Source organism: Thunnus albacares, chromosome 18 (assembly GCF_914725855.1).
Source record: "Thunnus albacares chromosome 18, fThuAlb1.1, whole genome shotgun sequence".
NCBI classification, from domain to species: domain Eukaryota; kingdom Metazoa; phylum Chordata; class Actinopteri; order Scombriformes; family Scombridae; genus Thunnus; species Thunnus albacares.
The window spans coordinates 27627676-27643688 of record NC_058123.1 but is presented as its reverse complement, the minus strand read 5'-3'; the positions used below and the strand labels follow the sequence as shown (position 1 = coordinate 27643688).

The following is a 16013-nucleotide window of genomic DNA, read 5'->3' as shown; positions in this document are numbered from 1 at the left end:
GACCACAGACATAATATCTGTGTAACTAAGCAGGTGTGTCCTATTAAATGGGGTGAATACTTATGCAAACATGTATTTCATATTTTATATTTGTAATTATTTTAGATCACTTTACAGAGATCTGCTTTCACCTTGACATTACAGGATCATTGTCTGTTGATCTGTGTCAAAAAAGTTTGAAACTTTGATTCAGAGTTGTAAAACCATAGTTTCTTACTTTTCATAGGTATTATTATTGATGATAAGACATTTGTTTGTGGATGCAATGTATCCCATTATTCCACATTAAATCTTGAATGATAAAACTCTGACAGTTTCTGTAATGACCACTAGAGGGAGCCATCACTACATTACTGATGAGAAGATTCTGTGTTGACTGGGACTGAACCCATTATAAGATTATCATTACCGTGCACCACATATATAAATACAATCGGAATGAAGAAAGACAAAATATTTACGTGTTTGAGTAGAAACATTATCCCAATCATTGTTCTGGCATTTTTCCTGTCACAGTCCTGCACAGAGCCTGAGCCTCATCTCTACTGGAGATATGATGGAGTAATATGTTTTCTTCTTTCATCAGCTCCCCTCTGTTCTCAGTCTGAAGGGTTTCATGTCTCGGTGGCTTCAACAAGCCTACTCTCCCACATTATTCCAGATGATGGTGATAGACTGACCACTGACCAGGATTCAGTCCTCTCTAATCTTTCTATGTTTTGCTTTTTCTTAGATGTGAAAGAATCTCACACTCAGCCTGTTTGTATGCAGACTCATGTGCTCAGACTGACAGATGGCTGTTAGAGGAGGGACAATTTGAAATATATATCTATATATATATATATATAAGCAAATCATAACAATTGATCCTCTGACACTAACAGTAATATTTAGTCCCCACTAAAACCTGTTTACTAAATGATACAAATTCAGATATTACACAGTTTGTTAAACACGGGATCAGTGCACCTGCACATTTGTTGGGACTATTTTCAGCAATGGATTAAAAGACATTTGGTGCTATAGTGAGTATTTACAGCATCAGGACAGTTTGTGTAGTATTTAGTCACAATAAACTACAGTGGGTGTGTTCATTGTAAGGAACATGTCACCCAGTGTACTTACTGGTGGAATAAATTGATTGTTGGTTTTGGTCTTTTCATTGGGTGTGTTGACAATAAAAAAGTTACTCAGTAAACTGCACAGCTGCTCCAAATCACATCTTGTGGTGAACTGAAGTTACTGAGGGAAAAATTAAGGAATGAATGCACCAGCTCTGTTGAAGCAAACAGCTTAATGTTTTGGCAACCAGTATATCTCTGATAATTGGATCCAGTTTAACATCCAGTAGTTTTCATCTATTACTTAATTGGTTTGAGTTCAACTTTTCTCAGAGAAGCCCTGACTTCCAATACTGGATTTTCTCCCTCTTTCTTGACTGTTTTAGTTCTTTGTGTGTCTTAGGGACATAGTGGTGACTTAAAATTAAATTATGTTACAACTCAGTCAGCCAACAGGTGAATAAAAAATAAAAAAAATCCCAACCTCCCTCCTTTAATGCAGATCTCTTTTTGCCATTCAGACATTGTTCCATACAGTCCGTACAGACCTGGGACAGTGTGTCTTGAAGATGTGGTAATATTTTGTTATGTTTTAGTATTTGGAACAGCTGCAGACTCAAATGAGTTTCTGTTTGAAAGTTTCAGGTTTACAGTAAAGTGGTTTCAGATATGAAGTTAACTGTTTCAGTCTCGTCTTGTTCTGATTTTGTTCATTGAAAAGATTGAGTTTTCTCCTCCCTCCCTCTCTCTCTCTCTCTCTTTCTCTCTCTCTCTCTCTCTCTCTCCGGCACAGTATGATGTCATCATGCCTGTTTGTTCAGATGATGTCATGGCAGCTGATAACTTTCAGATGCGAGAGGGAGATTTTTTCCATTACATTGTGGACTCTCACCCTGAACAGCCAAATAACCTACAAGTGAAATCAGTTTCACTCTGGATAAACAAACAGTATCTGCTGTGTGAAACAGCCAGACTTCATGCAATGTGTTTCCATTTAAATAGATTTAAATTCCATTTAAATCAGTGTGCAGTCTGACAGACAGTGATTCATGCTCTGATACTGTACTCGTCACTGCCTGTTGGACTATTGCGTGGTTGTACGTAGTCATTTTCTGGAGTATTGTTGTCACTGTTGTCACAGGTTGCTAGACAACCGGCGGCAACTCCAAGAAGTCACTGCACCCGGCCAAGAAAGTCTGTCACATAACTCCTTGTAAAATCACAATTTGTCGTTTGCACTTAATTTTTTGTTTGGATTAAACAAATGAGTTACGATGTGTTAATCAGCGAGCTTTAGAGGTGGTGAAAGGTTATTTTTGTTACCCTTGGAGAGAGCCAGGCTAGCTGTTTCCAGTCTTTATGCTAAGCTAAGCAAGAGAGTTAAACAATAAAAACATTCAGAAAAGCAACTTTTGTTTATATACCATATTATTAAAGCTAATTAAATACACTTATTGTGAAAATAGAATTTAACAATTTCTAAAGCCACCAATCTAAACTATTTGAAGTACCATGACGCCTCTGGTGGTTTCCACTGAGCCACGGCGGATACACAGAGCAGCCTTGTTGCAATAACCTCCGACACATACTTCTGTCTTCTATATTAACATACAGTAAACTGCAGCAGTGTGTTGTTTCCTTCTATCTATATATACACTGTGTTGTTGCTGGTGTGTGAAACCGCATTAATACTCTTTTATAATCTTTTATACTTAACACAGGAATTACGAATATTTTCAACCAAACAGGCACTGTCTGTAGCCAGGAACACCAGAAACAAGAAGAAAACACCAGGCTGTAATGAAGACTGCAGCCTCCAGGGGATGCTGGCAGGACTGCAGACTGTTGGTGTGGTTTATAGAATCTGGTCAAAATGTTCATTCTGATGTTCGTCAGTCCAAAATAACACTCACCACCTGCTTCAAATGCATTCACCATCACAGTTACAGGTCAAATTACAGTAATAATCATGATAGTGAACTTATTTTATAATCAAATGTATGTTTCGTTCAGTTATTTTCTCCAACATGTTTCCCTCCACAGCAGGACGACTCAGTTCATCTTCTCCTGAACTGTGTGTGTGTGTGTGTGTGTGTGTGTGTGTGTGTGTGTGTGTGTGTTGGCTGCTCCACCTACAGTGAGAACTGTAATTACTTTGCCCCAGCCAAAGTAAACACACTAATCTATCATTACACACACACACACACACACACACACACACACACACACACACACACACACACACACACAGTTATTTGTCGGTTGGTCTTCAGACTGTTTTAATATTTGCTGGATTAAAAATGAGAATGAACAGAAACAGAAACAGATTCAGGATCAGGATCTGACACAATAATCATTAATCAGCTGATCAACTGATCAACTGCTATTTCGGTGTTAACTGAGGTCACAGAGGTCACACCCTCTGTGTGGGAATATGATGATTTTAATAGCCTGTGGACTTTGTACAATTGCACATAAATTACATATGGTGTTTTTTTTAAGACCATATAACATTTGTAGAAAATGAAAGAATAATTCTAATGTGGCTTACATTTGCTATTTTTCTTAGTTTTATGGGTAAAATAGAAAAATAGTGTATGTTGATGGCGATGATTATTATTCTGATTCTGTATTTTTATTTGTGTTATTCTCAGTTTAAGTGTATTACGTTAATTAAAGTATCATTTAGCCTATTTAGTTGACTTTTTGTATTTAAGTTAATGAAAGCAAACTGGGTAAAATATTTCAAACAGGACCTTGTAAATGAATTAGTTCATTAGAAATGTGTTAATAAGCGAATGAACAGAAAACGTCAGAGTGTGACTCACTTAATGATGGAGTGTGTGTGTGTGTGTGTGTGTGTGTGTGTGTGTGTGTGTGTGTGTGTGTGTTCAGGCTGACTCTCTCTCTCTCTCTCTCTCTCTCTCTCTCTCTCTCTCTCTCTCTCTCTCTCTGACTCACTGTCTGTTCTCGGATCGTTCAGCAGCGCTCTGCTTCTCTCTCTGTGAGTATGAACCATTATCAGACATTATTACTGTTCAGATGTGTTGTATTGTGTTGTGAGAGTTTCTGATGAGATGCTCGTTAGTTTGTCAGGATGATTGTGAATCCAGCTGATCCAGTCGCGCTGCTTTCTCCCGGTCTGAAGTTAACGGCTGGACCGGGAACTTTAATGCATTTAGAGCGGCTGGAAGATCAGATAAAGTCTCGCAGAAATGACAGGAACAGAGAGATCAAACTGTCACTGCTTTAATACTGAGAGATTATTTCACTGACTGTTTCCACTGTCTGACTTGAATCTACCCTATGAATGAAAAGCGTTTAATTCCAAACAGCAATAACAACGATGCCGTGTTTAATACTGAACCCTTTAATTCATATAGAGCCTGATACAGTATGATAATTCTCCCGTGTATCATATTATATGAACTATTATTGGATTATTATTATGCTGCTGTAGCATTACATGTATCCAGCACTTTGCTGTAGCTGGTGGAGAAGGAGCTGATTTGAACCGTTTAACACTCTGTTGAGTATTTTAAAATTAGTCATCATATTTTAGTCGCGGATTATATATTTTCTATGCTTTTTTTTTTAAATCTACAAAGTAAGTCCAGCTGTCAGAATAAAGCGTACATACTATAGGCTATGTCATCTGAAGTGTAGTGGAGTGAAAGTATAAAACAGCAGAAAATGATGGAAATACTGACATAAAGTAAGTAGAACTAGAACTAGACTGATAAAACAGTCAGGCAGATATATTGGCTGATACTATATATTGCATATATGTGTATTGGTGTATATGTTGGCCAATAAGTAACAAGAAATGTCAGCACAGAAATACCAAAGATATGTTGGAGGTCATTTAGAAACAGTGCTGGAGGTCATTTACTGAGCTTGTCCAGCAGAGAGCACTGACAGTAAGAGGTGGCTAATGTGGACTTATATTAATAATATATATGATATAATATGATATTGCAAGATATTTTTCAATAACAATATTTATGACAATATGAAAAAAGTATCATCTGTTTTTTGGCTGCCGTGTTGAGATGTGGTGTGTCAGTGTGATGTGGTGGTTTAGAGGAGCAGAGCTGTGGCTCTGTGCTCTTATATTTAAAATCACTGATGCATACACACCTGCTGTACTGACTGAGCTGATCAATGTTTAACTTAAAGCTGACTTCAACTCAGTGTTAAGTAAAACCACAGACTATATATAAAGATGGACACAGCAAGGTGTGATGTCACGCGTTGGTTTACATTGGAGCCAGTTTGAAGTGAATTGCAGTTTACGGTCAGCGTCATCTTTTCCGTTTGGAGCCAGGAGCCTTCAAATAAGTAGTTTGGGGTGTTGCCTTTCACACTCTGGAGACACGCCCCGCTACCTCAGATCCAAGCTAACGCTAGCTTACTTGGAACAGCGAATGGTGCACACTTGTGCTAACAGTAGCTAACTAACAAGTTAGCTGTCATTATCAAGTTAAACATTAAACTTAGACAATAGTCTGACTCAGCGCGAGTCCCAGAACCGGGAAGCAAACTGTCAATCACAGCTGTCAGTCAACGCCCACATGGCATCAAAGACACTATTCGTCTTTATATCTTATTAACGGAGCAATAATTTCCAAAATGTCATCTGCACACTTACTAGAGGGCCCACATATAGAGATTAACACCATAATAACTTGTTGAATAAAATACTGACTTAATATTTCATGAAAGAGTTGACACTTTTGAATGGGAGTCTATTGGAGCCAGGGATTTTTAGGAAGCAGCATCTAGTGACCATCAGTGGTACTGCACTTTAAGGGTCTTCCACAATGGCTTCAGTTTCAACCTGTGCTTGTAGCCGCTTGGGTAAAACATGTCCGACTGGTGATTATCAGTCTAACTTCAACCTGGTGACTGCTTGCTCCCCTCAGCTTGTTTCCTAGAAATGATTTTTATGTACTACCGATTTGCAACAGCAAACATGTTTTAAAGGAATATAATGCCACAATAATTACGTGTTTATTATATCTGGTGAGAAGCACGATGTTGTTGACATTCGACCAAAACCTCTGCCTTTTCCTAACCTTCACCATACTGTTGTTTCCTAAACTCAATGACATGCAGGACCTGCTGCGTCCTGTACGCCTGCCATCCACCCTTTAAACTTGTGTGTGGTACAAAAATGTAGCACTTTTTTCCTTCACTCGAAAAAAACATTGCCTGTGATCATAAATCAAGCAGCAACCATCAGTTTCCCATCACAACATGATAAGGAAAACAAATTAGTATTATAAATGTCATTTCTATGACACAGGGTTGCAATGTTCTGCTTTGATTAATTATTGAGAAGTGAACGTATGAGGTATTATACTGACACATCTATTCTCCTGCACAGTTGTGTGACTGGATCTCTCTCTGAAGGTTCATGTTATCAAGCCTCTGCAGAAGTCGCTGTTACTTTCTCTTTCAGCCATGTGTGTTGCTGCGGCGCTGGTCATCACATAAATACGTCAACAGGTTGCAATATTGTTAATATCATGATATGGAAAATTTGAAAACCTGCTGCTGTTTATACTGATATGATCATGAACAATATGATGTGATATGACACACCTCTGCTGGCAAGTTTATTTTTCATTCATCTTCAGATCTTCAGATTCAGACTGTCACAAGTCAAGATTGGTCTCAAAAACTTCCATATCAGTGGGGTGATAGCCAGAACTCTACTTATGTAGAGTACTTAGTTACCTTTAACCTGTGGATCTCATGTAGATTATTATTACACCATACACTGATAAACTGAACACTCATAATGATGAAAGAACACATTCATACTGCCACTACTACTACTAATAATAATGATAATAATAATAAATGTGTATTAGTTATGATAGCCCAGGTTCATATAAAATAATAATAATACATTTTATTTATGCAGCACTTTTAAAGGCACTCAAAGATGCTTTACGTAGTTAAACAAAATGGCAAAAGGAAGTTACAACAATAACAAGAGAGCAGCAGGAAAGACACTGTTAAAAGAAGAAAACAAATTAATTAGGTGGAATGATAACAAACACATTTGCAGCAACAATGAAAATGGTTTCTAGAATGTTCCTCGGATATTAAACGTCTGTAGCTCAGGTGGTAGAGCAGGTCTGGGTTGTTGGCTTGATCCTCATCCATATGACAACATGTCCCTGAGCGAGAAACTCAACACTTAAATGGCTCCAGATGTGTGTATAAGTAGAAAAAAATGTTGCTTTGTCGCTATGAATAAAATCATCTGCCAAATGAATGTAATGTTAAAATTGTCAGAGGAACCTCCAAGTCATGTTCTCCAGATTTAAAAAACAACCACAAAGGAACCATCAGTGAACACTGGTTACTGCCGTCCGCAGAACATCAGTGCGATGAATGCTGGATAAAAAAAAAAAATCTATCTAATAGAATTAAAGTGTGATTCCAGTCTGCTCTTTGTACTGCAACAGTCTTACATAACAGTAGTTTGAACACAGCTGGAAAATTCTGCAAAGGTTACAAGAACTATCATCATAATAGCATCTTTAATGGAATATTACAGGAACATTAGCTGGTTGAACGTAGTGATGGTAAAGTAGTAAAAATGAAAAATAAAGACGCAGAAAGTTCTTAAAAATAAAAAATATAAATGAAACAGAATATAAGTCAATGAATAAAGAACCTTGAGTCTTGATAGTTCAGTCTTGACCTTGTGATTGGTAGTTTGGCAATATAATCTCCAGGTCCACTTAGCAGCCTTCAACCACATCTCACAGTCTTCATCACCTTCAGTTAATATAATGCTGGTGATTGTTTAAATGACTGAGTTCAACTAACAGAGACAGACAGAAAACAGTGGCGCATATTATAAATACAGCTTTATTATCCAATATTATTTATTGTCAGAGTTCGGTTAGTCTCACCTCACACACAAAATAACACACATGTACACACACACACACACACATGCAGGACTGGTGTCCGTACGACCTCATAGTTTACACATCTGTAATCTTTCTGCCCTCTTCACCCTCCTCTTCTTCTCACAGACTTGTTTGTTTTCCTGCAGGGACTCGTCTCCTCTTCTTCCTCTTCTTGTCTTTGTCTCTTCTTCTTCTCTTTGTGCTGCTGTCATCCTCCAGCCGCCGACGTCAGTGGAACGTTTCAATCCCCTCTGATATTCAGGTTAATCTGATTGTGAAGATTTCCTCTGAGACGCCTCTTCGTCAATGACGGCCAAGATGGAGACTCCTTTCTACCATGATGACTCCCCCACCGTCTCCGGCTTCAGCCAGATCGTCGAATACGAGCGTTACCCGGGAAACAAGATGCTTATGAGTAAAAAGGCCATGTCAGTGGCGGGCAGCCATCACTTCCCCGGCAGTGGCAGTGGTGCAGCAGGAGGCAGGGGCGGGAACCACAACAACCTGGGGCTCGCCGGCAACAGCTCCCTGATGGCAGCAGCGGTGTCCTCGGCAGCGTCCTCAGCGGACATGAACCTGCTGAAGCTGGCGTCCCCCGACCTGGAGCACCTGATCATCCAGTCCAACCAGGGACTGGTCACCACCAGCCCCGTGAACAACTCCGCTAACCCCTTCATGTACCGCAACCAGGCCACCAACGAGCAAGAGGGATTCGCAGACGGCTTTGTCAAAGCGCTGGCTGACCTTCACAAGCAGAACCAGCTGGTAGGAGGTGGGCCCATGTCCCCGTCCTCGTCCTCCACCGCCCTGCAGGCGCCATATCAGAGGAACCTGATGCCAGGCAGTGACATGCCCGTCTACACCAACCTCAGCAGCTACAACCCAGGCCAGATGGCGTACTCCGGGGGGCAGATGGTTTACGGTGGTGGCTCAGGCCACAGCAGCGGCGGGCACCCTCAGCCCCACACTCGAGGTCTGGATGCCCCTCAGACTGTCCCAGAGGTGCCTCACCCGTCAGGCGACCCTACATCCCCGCCCTCCCTCTCCCCGATCGACCTGGAGACGCAGGAGCGAATCAAAGCTGAGCGCAAGAAGCTCCGCAACCGCATCGCCGCATCTAAGTGTCGCAAGCGGAAGCTGGAGCGGATCTCGCGACTGGAGGAGAAGGTGAAAGTCCTGAAAAGTCAGAACTCGGATCTGGCCTCCACCGCTGCCATGCTGCGGGAGCAGGTCGCTCAGCTCAAACAGAAGGTCATGAGTCACGTCACCAACGGCTGCCAGATTGCCGTTGGCGCGGCCGCCAAGTCTGGAGGAGGAGGAGGAGGAGGGGGCGGGACCTGCAGCGAGGACTCCAGCTGCTGAGGAGGCGGGACATCAGGAGGACAAAAATGTGAAAATAAGCCGAGAGGCAGAGGTTTACTTTTATGATTTTGGCGTTTCGCTCATGCTCTCGGTCAGAGCAAGAAGAGAGCATGCGGCTCGGTGTCAGTAACGCCTCAGTGGGACTGTTTATTGGGATTTACTGAACCGACATTCCCCGTAAACCACTGTCAATCATCCAGCCAGAGTGGGCGGGGCTTAGAGAGGAGACAGGAAGGATGGATCCCTGGACGTGGGCAAAGTTTTACTCACGTTGGACAATTTGGGGTTTTTGACAATGAATAGATGGTGATGGATTTCATTTGAAGAGACTGTTTAGCAGCAGGGTGTGACATTCAAAGAGGTGTGTGTGTGTGTGTGTGTGTGTTTGTGGGAACTGACACGTTACATTCAAAAGGTGAAATCAAGATTTCCAGCTCATGAAACTTTTCTTTATTTTCAGATGTCATTACATCTCAGTAAATCAATTTAACTGGAAGTGGTGAAATTATTTTCCACCTCTGACTTTTTTTATATCACATCATATTGCACATTTCACATCTGGAATAAATAACATGTTAAGATGAACATTTTTATAGTGTGAACTTAATCTTTCATTAGTTGAACAATAATGAGAAGTTTGCTTATAAAAGTTAATCAGAATCAGTGCTGTCAGTGATGTCATTTATGTGGAAAACATTGTCAAGTAATCAGATTACTTTTGGTTTCAGAATGAAGACTGTAATTGACATTTTCTTGCAATAATTGTAACACTTTGCTTAAAATTGCTGATGCTGCAGTTTTTTTCCCCAATCTCATTACTGTAATCTGATCACTTTTATGTCACTACAAAACAACAGTGTAATGCAGCTAAAAAACATCCTCACTTTGATAACTTTTTGCAGTAACTGCAATAGATTTGTGTTATCTGATTACTGTAATCTCTTTACATAACTGTAACTACAGCTCAGCTCTGGTTGGTAATCATGCAGTGAAGATTTAAACTCAGTTATGAACTGTGCTTCTGTGTTTTATTTGTGTGTTGTTTGAAGCTGTGTTTTGATCATGAATTAAAGTTTGAGGTTCTGTCGTCGTGTTGTTCCGGCCCCGCAGCTGTTTGGTGTTTTCAGCTGTTGGCCGGTGGAATCTTTCTGCACTTTCTCTGGATCTTTCTGGAATCTGGACAGAGGAAATGTTCAATTTAAGATCTGCCAATGTGGATATCTGGTTTGAGTTTGGAAACTGGCATGTGCAAAACTGGCTTTTTTTTTTTGTTTTTTGTCTGTTCTTGATTTGCAAAAAGTTTCAGAATTAAGGAGAGTTTTAGTCTCACAGTTGTAATACCTGATTTTCTTTTTTTAACTTTCAACAAATGGAATAAAATTCTGTTGGTAGAGAATTTAATTTTCAACTTCAAATATTTTCAACTTTTTCAAATAGTGTATTTGACTTCTGCAGCAGGAGAAATATTATTGGACAGAAATGAAGATGAAAAAGGTTGTTTTTGTGAACATGAAGCGTTTCATATCTCCTTTATTCTTATTTCACAGCAACATCATGCAAATAAGATCTGACTGTTGAATAACACCCATTATTTTGATAATTATAATGTTAACAATATGCAGTTTACTTGTTATTCCTATACCTTTTCTACACTGTAAAAAGTATGATTCATATAACTAAATTAATTTGGTTTGTTTGTTTGCAGGTTTATGTGGGAGAAGCCCATCGCTGCTAGGAAAAGAGAAAGATATTGACATTGTTGAAATCAAATACTCATGAAGAAGTCAAAATTTTGATTTTGTATGAAATGATTTGACTTAGCACTTTGCCATTATGTTATTTCAACTTTCAAAAAGTTCTAATTTTGTCAGTCTCAATTTTGACTTACCATTACTAAATGTCACTTGCCATGAGCATTTGTATTTTTTTCCTTCCTGGCAGTAATGGGCTTCCGCTGATTAAAAACTTTCTAAAAGGCAGAAAAATAAATCTGCTGGTGCTTGTGTACAGAAAATCACTTTGTGCTATGTTGATTTTTTTTTTTTTTATTACACAAAAATCTGATCTCAGTGGAATATCAAAAGTGTTTCACCTGCTTTAGGAAGAAAATACCTTTAAGACTCCACAAATTGGACATATTTTTACAGTGAAAATAAATATAAACTAGTCAACCTGGGAAAATGAGCTTGAATTTGAAGGCCCAATCTGTAATCTTAAATGTAAATCAAAATGTATATGAGGGATAATCTACTCCAAGCTGTGCAGTTATGAAAAATAATGCACTCTTGATTGTATATATATGTGAAAATAATGCTCACTGAGGGGATGAGGTCCTGAGATCTTTGAGGACATTAGAAGTCCTCTGCAACCTTGCAGAGGACTTCTCTGCAAGGTTGCAGAGGAGGCTGTGAAGACGTGCCTGAGGAGGCTGTGGAAGTCCTTGAGTGGGCTGTAGAGGTCCTTGAGAAGGTTATATGAGGGATAATCCACCAACTTGTGTAGTTATGAAAAATAACACACTCTGCATTGTGTACATATATATGAAAATAATGCTTGTTGTGGTGAATGAGATCCCGAGGTCCTTGAGGAGACTGTAGACTTCCCCCAGTGAGTTTACTGTAACTCAGCCTGAACCATCAGTACTGTTGCTATGGTTACTGCAGTTTAATATACCTTAGCTGTGATTTAGAATGATTATTAAAATGTTGACGAATGATGCGTCCACATACATGATCTTAACAGACACCTGACAGCCAGAGAACAGGATTCTTTGTTGCCAAAGCTTAATGAAAACACTTCACAATATGTTTTATTTTTCAGTGTGCATTATTGTTCGATAACTATACATTTTATTGAGAATGTTCTTACGTAGCATAAGTTACGTGTGTGAATAAATCTCAGATTTATGTGGTGATAAAATGTACAGATTGGGCCTTTAATATGTTGGTACAGGTTTATTGTTGTTGTTTATGTGGTGGGTTGATTGATATTTTCACACATTTTTTTAACTTGAAGCTGATGATCCCTTTCTATTTTTGGACTCTGTTTTGCACTGACTTTACTGTCCAGTCAGCACGTGTGTATCATGCTACAGTTTGTATATTGAAGCTGGCAGATAGAAAAACATATAACTGCAAAAAAAAAGAAAGAAAACAAATCAGATTTATTTTTTGTGGGCGACAAAAAGATAAAGCTCTACTACTTAAAAACATTACATTATATCAGAGTTTTAAATGATAATTAATACTTAAGGATGAAAACAATTTGCAGTTACATGTTTTCTGTCTGACATTAAGAGACTTTGAAGAATAATGTTGATAAGCGTCAAGAAAATATTTATTTTTTCGAACTTGAACAAGGCTTTTGATGTCTCTAATAATTCTATTTTTGTACAAAATGTATAAAAATTGTTGTTATTAATATACTGATGTGTGTGTGTGTGTACAAGATGTTTAATTCACTTTGTGTCCCTATTTATTATAAATATCTTTTGTTATACAGACTTCACACTGTTCTGCTGTGTTGAGATGTTTGTGTCAATATATCAGTGATGAAATATTAAGCTGCTGCTGGGTTGATTTCTGAAAATTCAATTCAAATGCAGTTTCCTGAATGCCTCGCTGAGACATGACTCATTTATTTTAGTTGGATGTCAACAAATTTCACATTCAGAATTAAAAATCAGTCAAACAACCTCAGTGTTGAAACTGTTATGATAGAACAGATGTTGGTTTCGCATTGAGAAATTTGGGGATTACTGTAATTACTAAGTGGGTCACACACTTCCTCTTAAGGATCCAAAGAAAGAGCCTTATTAGAAGGCTTCCTATTTCTGTTTTTACTGTAAAAGGAGACACTTCACAGAATCATGGGGATGAAGCCTGATGGAATCCTCAAACCAGCGGATCTCCATTAGGGTTTTGACATTTTTATAAGAAGCTATTTAGGCATTATTATAATTTTAGTTAAGTGATAGGGGCCAAAATAGGGCCAAAATCCACAGTGTGTCTGCACAGTCATTTTGAACAAAAATGCATTTAAAAGTGTATCTGATGATTATATGAGGCTTTTTAGCATCAGTTCCCTCTTTGTGTTTCCTCAGATAGTGTTTCCCTGTTGAGCTGCGGTGGAAGTATAGTAACAAAAAGAAGGACTTTTGCACTAAAAAGACTGTAATGTTGAAAGATATCTACTTGATTTGACTCATCTGGATGCTGTAGCTTCATATTAGTTTCAGATAAACTTTTGAATACATTTTTGCACAGAGGGACGACTATGGATTTTGTCCCCCATCACTTATATTATTAAGTGTCTAATGTGGGAGGGGATACTGGTGTTGCACCATATGTAACAAACTACTGTAGCTACAAGTCATGGACAGGTAGCGTGTCACTAATGTGGATTTTGAAGAGCAGCAACCAAACCAGCATCTAACTGGACCGGAGTTACATTTGCAGGTATGTTTACATGCTGTTTAATATGCTGCAGCTGAGCAGCTAATTAGCTAACTAGCCTGCTAACTGATGTTAGCAATGCACTTTTTCCTGGTGAATGTTTGTTTGGTGGCTTGTTCAACAAGCTAAGCTGCAGGACAAGATGTGTGCTCATGTTTTTAAGTAAGATAAGAAGAAGACTTTAGCAGGAAACCTAATGTGGGTTGTTGTTCAGAGTCTGTGGCTCTTGTGTTGTGTAGCAGGATGCTATCAGGCTCAGTGTGACTGTCTGCACTGCCTATGACAGAACAACATGTTATTATTTTACATGAGATTTGATTTGCTGTATGGAAATAAGGACTCCAACTATGTAAGCAGATGATGGAACAACATTTCATTGAAATAATGTAAAACTAGGGGGCGCCATCATGAAACCAAAGAATTTAAATATGAATTTCTCCATTTTGGTTTCAGATTTTTTTCTCAAAGGAGAACACAGGACAAGTGATTTAAGAGATATACTGCTGTAGTAGACAAAAAACAAACAAACAAAAAAACAGTTTCCCTTCAGTTGAACCTGAAGTAGGAGTGCAATTAGTTTGATAATAGGTCATGATATGATCTGGAAGATTTCCCTATATGAACTATTTATTGTATATAAAAGTACATATTTGGAAAATATTCATATCATACATTGTAAGAAAGTGAGTTTCCAGAAAAGAAGGTGATACAGTGTAAGCATTTTTGGGGATGAAACTTCAGTCTCACAGTGCACTGTGAGACTGAAAGAATGATAAAGGGTGTGGAAACAAACAAAAAAACAAAAACAAGTACCTTACTTCCCTAATTAGGCAATACCAATAGATTTTGTAACTTTTGCACATGATCTCTCTTTTCAAATCAAGGTCTTGTCATGATTCTGATGCATTTAGAGACTGAAGGCAATTCATCATTCACAAGTGAGAACTGTGATATAGCCTATTTTGCATTGTGTTGTTTTATCACAAAATAATGAGGGGTTTATTATTTTTTAATGTTTAATGACAATGTTTCTGCTTTGAACCACTCTGTATACAGAGTGAGGTTTTTGAGTGGGAAAGACTCAATGTTGTGTCATCTGCAAACATTATGGCAGAAATGTTGGACACATTTGGCTCTATTGTTCTATTGATATTTCAAATTGACACATTATCTGGAGTTTTCTGCTTCGTGTTAACGTGTTCCTCATAGCTAAAAAAAAATGATGATTAGCTATGAGACAATAAGGTGATGACAGTCCTCGTGTCTCAGTTTCAGTGAAAAAGGAACTCACACTCATCAGGAGATTCTACAGAAACTCATAAACACAGTTCATGTAACTTATGCGTTTTAAAGTCCCTCTCCACTCAAAAACATTTCTTCTTGTTCCTTCAGTTGGATGTTTGAGCTTGATATGATATGATTTATTTGTGGATTACAGACACAAAAACAAAAATCCAAGGGATAACATGGTAAAGTGAAAAAACTTATTTCCAACATGGTTAAAATATATTAAAAGACAAAGAAACATAAACAAAACCACAAGACATTCAACATAAAAACTAAACAATACAATCATGAAATCCAAAACACATCACCACAATTTAAAATAAATAAAAAATAATAAAGCCCACATCAAAATACAAGGACAATTTGATAGCTAAAGTAACAATGTCATTGCAGATTTCAATATAAATCTGTGACCCTGTTCCATAAGTAAGTCCTAACCTGCCTCCTATAAGCTGCTCATCTCCTGGAAAATACTTCCATGTTCTCAGATGGTAGATCCTCCTCCCATTCAGGAAGTCTCTGATTGTCTGCAGTGTCACTCAGAGGCCAGATCCAGGCCTTTCGACAAGATGTTTCACCATGCAGAATGATGTATGTGTTAGGTTTTTTTCACATTTATCTGCGGAATGGGTAAAGTTTCTCTGTGCTCACCTTAAATCTCAGTTTAAGGGGTTTGCCTACAAGCAGGGTTTGTGACATCACAACCACAACTAGTTTGGAACAAACAGTGGTCCAGTACGCAACTTACTAGGGATGTGCAGAAGGTCCAGTATTTGTATTTGTATCTGTATTTGTTGAGGCAACAATATTATTTGTATTTGTATTTGAATAAAAGTGGAAAGAGGCTTAAAAATCCTGTTTCTGTTTTTATTATGCTTTTAATTTTAGAAAATTAAATAAGTGTTACAATAAGT

General features: G+C 38.4%; 1 protein-coding gene and 1 long non-coding RNA gene across 3 annotated transcripts; one reads left to right on the top strand and one right to left on the bottom strand.

The window, feature by feature from the left end:
• The first annotated feature begins 4030 nt into the window (after positions 1-4030).
• june (JunE proto-oncogene, AP-1 transcription factor subunit) lies at positions 4031-11375 on the top strand. Of its 2 annotated transcripts, none has more exons than XM_044334437.1 (2): positions 4031-4065; positions 8143-11375. In XM_044334437.1, exon 2 carries the CDS (start codon positions 8303-8305, stop codon positions 9356-9358), a length of 1056 nt encoding a protein of 351 aa, XP_044190372.1. In that variant the 5' UTR covers positions 4031-4065; positions 8143-8302; the 3' UTR covers positions 9359-11375. The 2 variants fall into 2 exon arrangements, with proteins under 2 accessions (XP_044190372.1, XP_044190373.1); XM_044334438.1 differs by lacking the exon at positions 4031-4065 and adding an exon at positions 4087-6572.
• Positions 11248-13515, bottom strand: LOC122968910. Its single transcript, XR_006398910.1, has 2 exons — positions 11774-13515; positions 11248-11741 (listed from the first exon to the last, which is right to left on the bottom strand). It is a non-coding gene; the product is annotated as an uncharacterized LOC122968910 (long non-coding RNA).
• Positions 13516-16013: the final 2498 nt, after the last annotated feature.